General features: G+C 43.4%; 1 protein-coding gene across 2 annotated transcripts; it reads left to right on the forward strand.

The window, feature by feature from the left end:
- Positions 1-299: 299 nt before the first annotated feature.
- Positions 300-4,377, forward strand: LOC136477243 (hypersensitive-induced response protein 1). 2 transcript variants are annotated; one of them, XM_066475351.1, is made up of 6 exons: positions 300-552; positions 2,192-2,387; positions 2,554-2,674; positions 2,879-2,970; positions 3,050-3,146; positions 3,739-4,377. In XM_066475351.1, the coding sequence occupies exons 2-6, from the start codon at positions 2,199-2,201 to the stop codon at positions 4,092-4,094; spliced, it is 855 nt and encodes a 284-aa protein (XP_066331448.1). In that variant the 5' UTR covers positions 300-552; positions 2,192-2,198; the 3' UTR covers positions 4,095-4,377. The 2 variants fall into 2 exon arrangements, with proteins under 2 accessions (XP_066331448.1, XP_066331450.1); XM_066475353.1 differs by lacking the exon at positions 300-552 and adding an exon at positions 1,070-1,282.
- The last annotated feature ends 2,429 nt before the right edge of the window (positions 4,378-6,806 follow it).

Below are 6,806 nucleotides of genomic sequence, written 5' to 3' on the forward strand. Positions count from 1 at the left end.
TGAATCCAAATCCGAACAGAAATATAAAAACAAATGTAATATCGATGATATCCGTCCGTATCCAATCCGTTTTCATCACTAGCACCGTCCGATTCAAACCAGCAACTTTTGCCGAGACAAAAACAAGGTCAAACGCCATCACTGTCTCAAGTAGACGAAAGAAACGAAAAAGAGGGAAAGGATATTCATCAGGATTTCCATTTTCCAATCCAAATAAACGAAACGAAATTAAAGAAAGCGATATTTTTTTGCGTCTGGTCGTCTGGACCTGGTTCCAGCGCGGAGAGCGATTGGGATCCGAAGGCACCGAGCACTAGAGCAGGACATCCGGCAGGCGGCAGCCCACGGGTCCCGCCTCGATTCCCTTGCCATCTCTAGCAAATCCTCCTCCGGTCGCCCTCCCTCCCAGACGCGCAGCAATTCCGCCATAAATACCGGCGATCGAGGGCCTCGGACAACCCAATCGACGGAGCAGCGCGGCGGCAGGACGAGAGCAAACCCTTCTCTTCTCAATACTCTGCTAGTCTGCGCCTGGATCCCCTCCGGAGGAAGGTAACTGTGCGCCGCCGCCCTCGTCCCCCTAGCGTTAATGCGGGGGAAAGATTTCTTCCCTTTTTCGTGCTTGCTTTCTTGGGGATTTCTCCCCCTCCCCTAAGATTGTTCTCTACATTCGCGACGACTCGGGGCTGGTATGTTGCTTCCTCGGTTTCGACCGCAGCGCTTGTCCTGCGCCAACTAAATGTTAGGCTTATTCTGTGTACCGTGGGCCACGGCTTGGAACCAACCCTTGGTATCTCCATGGTGGCCTCGTGGCCTCGTCGATGTGAACGAACAAATCTGGCGTGCGTTGCTTGTCCTGGCCAATCTCATTGAAATTTCCAGGTGTTCAAGTCAAGCACACATTTTTTTATATATTCTTTTCTGATTTAGTTGTGAACACAATTTCTTTCGTGCTGCTTATTAATTGCTTGATTGATGGCTGGGCACCGTTGGGAAATTTCGACCTGCGTAGAATACACGGATGTTTAATTGTCTTCGGGGGCCAGATTAGCTGCATCTTGCTGTTTTCGTTGGTTGTACTGCGGTCAGTTTCCAGCATTGGATTTCTTGGCTTTCGCTGGCCCTGTGTATGATTTATCGACCTCCCACGTTCTCTTGCGTGTCCACTTGTCTTTACAAATCGACTATATATGTACTGTGCCTCTACTCCAATAACACCAAGAAAGCCCCGAACCTGATAAACCTTGCCTCTGCTCACTAAGCTTGTTGACCACGCTTGTAGGTACATGTTCATCTTTTTTATCTCTCTATATAGTTCATACTGCAACTGGCTGTGCTAGTTTGTTATTGTTCTTTTGGTGGCTAACTATTTTGTGGAATTGATTTTTAGAAAAGTGTGATTCTATGGGCTGTACCATGGTGATGTCGAGAATTCAGTAGATTTAGGGGCCATTTGGGAGCGCTCCATGGAGCAGATTCTCGAAGAGAATCACTCCCCGGCTCCCAAACCATGGAGCAGATTCTCGAAGAGAATCACTCCCCGGCTGCCAAACGCAAAAAAACAACCCAGCTTCCTTAGGGAATCCAAGTGAATCACTCCTCCATTTTGTATACAAGCGAAGGAGCCAAAAAAACCTGCTTCCTCGGATTCTCCCCAGCTCTCTGTTATATTTTGGTGGGGATCAGCAGAGAACTCTGCTAATCCCCACCCTGCTCCCTCCTAGGAATCCAGTGGAATCACTCCATTGGAGAATCAAGGAGCAGAGCTGAAGACTCAGGGAGCGGAGCTCTCCCAAACGGAGCCTTAAGGACATGGTCATCTTATCCACCAGATGTTGTTGATGAGTTCTTGTTACATATTGACATGTGTTTTTGAGCATGATTGTTTGTGATACTGTGTTCTATGTTGCAATTGGTCCAGTCTGTAGCACGGACAAGTTAGCCAATCCATGCTATCCAGTATACATTTTATCTTCACTCATTTATTGATTATTTTATTTATTGATTATTTTATTCCATGGATGCTACCTATTATTGATAAGTATGCCACCTGTTTGTATGATAATCCTGTGAGATTAATTGGAGAAGTCACATCAGCTGTGAGCCTAAGTCAAGATTGTGCAAATATGTGGAGATGCTAGCATTTGTTCTTTAGCATATGACCTGACTAGAATTTACTGTTCCTTTGTAGATAAGACATGGGTCAAGCACTTGGCTTGATTCAAGTGGATCAATCCACAGTAGCCATCAAGGAATCTTTTGGGAAATTTGACGAAATCCTAGAGCCTGGATGTCACTTCTTGCCATGGTGCATAGGGAAGCAAATTGCTGGGTATCTGTCACTCCGTGTGCAGCAGCTTGATGTCCGCTGCGAAACAAAGACAAAGGTACCCCAGAAATCTATTTTTTTCTCTATAATTTGTTAAAATTACCATGACTGGGTAAAAATGGTATCTGTATAGCTTGCATTCTATTCAGTTTTTTTTCATGTTATTGTTGTTTTTCTGCTTTAGTCATGCTGATGCTGGATACCATGTTCTGAATAATCTGCAGGATAATGTCTTCGTCAACGTTGTGGCATCTGTGCAATATCGTGCCCTTGCCGAAAAGGCATCTGATGCATTTTACAGGCTTAGTAACACCAGGGAGCAAATCCAGTCATATGTCTTTGATGGTAAGGCTGCTACTTGTTCATAATTGCAAAATTCATTACTCCACCACATACATGGATTTATTCAGTATCCTTATTTTTCCTTGTCGCATTATATAACTCATGCAGTAGTAGTAGTACTTTAGGAGTCACCTGAATATTGTTGGTTCTATTTCTTTTCATCCTCACTTCTCCCATTCAATACTAATAGAACTTTGCTCATGTCAGTCATCAGGGCAAGTGTTCCAAAGATGAACTTGGATGATGCCTTTGAGCAGAAGAATGAAATCGCCAAAGCTGTAGAAGATGAACTTGAAAAGGTCTGTGTTCATCATTTGTTGGTCTTCTAGAGCATGGAAGTTTTGGTTTTTTTGGCTAACCCTTTTCTTCACTGTATAGGCAATGTCTATGTATGGATATGAGATTGTGCAGACTCTGATTGTTGATATTGAGCCCGATGAGCATGTGAAGAGAGCCATGAATGAGATCAATGCAGGCAAGTTCCACATATTTCTTGTTCATAGTTGAAACATCAACTGCATGTTGATTTCTTTGTAAGAACCACCTGTTCAATTTTACAACTTGATATTTGTGCAATCATCTGGAAAAGGGAAAATGGGATGTATTTTGTGCCTCAGTGGCATGGAAAGAATGGCTCAGCTTCTTGAGACTTATCATCAAGATGTCACCTAATGTTGTCAAGTGCAATAGTATTCCCATCAATCAATATTATGTTCATTGATCATGAAATAAACATGGACACCAAAATCATCTCCCATAATTCTGGTTTTCTTATACCGGTTAATCTTATCACGATATTTAGAAGGTAATTGTTTTGTTTTCTGAAATCATCTGCACTTAGTTTAATTTGTTTGTTGGTGATGAACAAACTTGTTTATACTGATGTTCTCACCGAGTACATATTAAGTAACTTTCTTTTTGAAGAAAGCAATTTAAGTAACGTCCCATCTGCTTAACTTAAGTACATTTTGGAAGATAGGTTGTACGGCATTATCTTCACGAAACATTGAGTATGATGTATCTCTGTTCCAGTATTTCTGAACTGTTCCTGTCGATTAATGAAACAGCTGCTAGGCTGAGGTTGGCTGCCACTGAGAAAGCTGAGGCAGAGAAGATACTGCAGATCAAGAGAGCTGAAGGTGATGCAGAATCCAAGTACTTGGCTGGTCTGGGTATCGCAAGACAGCGCCAGGCTATAGTGGATGGGCTGAGAGAGAGTGTTCTTGCTTTCTCTGAGAATGTTCCCGGGACCTCTTCAAAGGATGTCATGGACATGGTTCTGGTGACCCAGTACTTCGACACCATGAAGGAGATTGGGGCCTCATCCAAGTCCTCGTCGGTCTTCATCCCTCATGGACCAGGTGCTGTCAGAGACATCGCAGCGCAGATAAGGGATGGTCAGCTCCAGGCCAGTCTGCTGTGAGCACGTTGGAAGATGCATGCTTTTGACATTCCCATCAGTAAAGAAGTACATATACCTCATGAGACAAGTAAAAACTTAGTAGGGATAAACATCAGTTCTGCTTGTTCGTTCTATCTATCTGGTACGTGTGATTATTATTATCGAGATCAGTGTGTTATATAGGTTTTGCATAGAACAAGGACAAAACCAGTTGTAAAAATTTGTCATGCCGTGGTACTGTTTGGAACTTATCTAAGTTATATGGAGCCTGAGGAAACTCCTCTATCAAACTATTTTGTGATAACCTGCTTTTCTGTTATCGTGAATGAGAATCTCATCTCCATTTTCTGTGCCGATATTAAGTGGAATTTCTGAGATTTGATTACTGAGTGAATGCAACCTGTGTGTAATTTCTGAGGCAAGTGCTTGGACGTAAGCAAATGCCTTAAACTCAATAAGTAGTTATCCTCCATACTTGCTAGTAAGATGTTTTAGTGTGGTACACTCCCTCCAATCTAAATTATATTTACTTTGTTTTATTTGAAGTTAAACCTCTCTAAGTTTGATTAAGCTATTTAAAAGAATAATAAAAGTTTAGGAGCTTTTGGGGTGACCGCTGGAGATGGGCATGGGGATCACCTTCTATCTTAAGTAGAATCGGCCTGTTCGCTAGTTGGTTTCTGAACTGATAAGTCCGGTTGATGCTGGTTTATTGTGAGAGAAAAACACTGTTGACTGGCTGATAAACTCTAGCTAAAACCAACAAGCGAACATGCTGAATATCTGCGGGCTGTCTACCCCTGCAGATCAAACTTTTGTGTCCTATATAACCGTAGTATATGAACCATTTCCGTTCTTTTTAACCTAGTGACATTTCAGACATCAACGCAGTCTCCAATAAACGTATTTGATTAATACTTTTAAATACCATTTCTTTGCAAAGCTTTATACAAATTGAACTATATTTTCATGACAAATCTATTATCAGTACTATTTTCATATGTCATATTATTCTAATATAGAAGGAGACACTGTTACATAGTTTGATTTGGCTTAGCAAATGCTTTGAGAATAAGATTTGGTGGCCAGTAAACACTAAAATCCCCACGGAAATAAGAATAGAGACTACAACTGGAACCATGATGCTTCAAGCAGGCTAAAACATGGAGGAGTTGTCACATAAGACGAGAATGCGTCGAATCTAGAAGATACAGTGGTTAACAGCCACTAAAACCATGGCAGCGGAATTAATTGGAGTACGTGTACAAGAAGCAGAACTAAAATTGGTTCAGAAATAAACCTCGCATACGCAGGTATAATCTCGTTGCATCCAAACAACCAAGGTACAGAAAGCATGTGTACCTGATTAAACTCACTCAATAAGTAGTTATCCATACTTGCTAGTAAGATGTTTTAGTGTGGTACACTCCCTCCGCTTTAAATTATGTTTACTTTGCTTTATTTTAAGATAAACCTCTCTAAGGGCTTGTTCGCTGGTCTGGACGGGTGCAGCCAGCCGGCTGGTCCCCCTCACGTGTTACTGTTCATTAAACCAGCCGAACAATATTTTTCTCTCACAGCAAATCAGCCAATACAGTGTTTTTCAGCCAAGTTTTAGACCAGTGAAGGGGGCCTAAATTTGATTAATCTATTTAAAAGAATGACAGTGCTAGCGTCCAGACGTCCGGACCGACGTTCGCGTCCGAACGCCCGTGGCTACAATCCGTTCGCGCATCCACGCATGGCCCCGTGTCGCCCTTTCGCTTGACCGCGCCTGCGTCACCCACGCCCACGTGGGGGGCGCGCCCGCGTGGGGACCGCTCGCGCCGTGTCCCACTTCCCACGTGCATCTCATGTGCAACATCCGATCTACTTTTGAAACATCCAGATGCAAACACTTATAACTAACGTAGAAAAAAGACAGATGAAACACTTGAAATATGCGTATGAAAACACTTAAAAACATATGCAACATCCAGATAAAACACTTACAACATATGTGTGAAATATATGCAACATTCAGATAAACGCACTTGCAACATACGTGTAGAAAACAGATGAAACATGGGTACAGACTCTTGCAACATATGTGCACAACCATTGCAACATCTCAATCTACCTATGCAACATCTATGAGAAACACTTACAATATACCTCTAAAATATTTGAAATGTACGCTTGAAATGCATCGTGCGCACGGCCTCCTCCTTCGTTTGCATCGGGGCACCACAGCCGTAGCCGGTGGAGAGGCCGGAGGGCTTCCGCGCAAGGCCCAGCGTCATCGGGCGCGAGCACACGCGCGGCGACCTCAATGACCAGATGGCGACCATATCATGGGCGCGGCGGTGCCCGCGTCGTCAGGCGGGACGAGCGGCAGAGTAGGAGCAGGAGTATCGTGGGGATGACCGTCAACGGCGAAGCAGAGTAGAGTGGGAGCGGGCAGGCAGCGTCCGCGGCAGTGGGGAACGTTGCGACGATGTGAGATAGGAAAATGTCGCTCTGTCTCTTTTTTATTAGTGAAGGCACGAAGGTAGACGGCAGCCTGTTGGGTCAGTCCGCGGCCTGGAAAGAAGCGTCCGGGACGCACCAGAGTATTTCCGTTAAAAGAATATACTAGCGCCTACCAATTCAAATAAATTTATTAAAAAAATAGATTTTTACAAAGAATTTAAAAAAAAAACTTTGTTTTAAGTCGAAGGATTGTTTTTGGGGTGACCGCTGGGGATGGGCATG

Source organism: Miscanthus floridulus, chromosome 8, assembly GCF_019320115.1.
Source record: "Miscanthus floridulus cultivar M001 chromosome 8, ASM1932011v1, whole genome shotgun sequence".
Taxonomy (NCBI): domain Eukaryota; kingdom Viridiplantae; phylum Streptophyta; class Magnoliopsida; order Poales; family Poaceae; genus Miscanthus; species Miscanthus floridulus.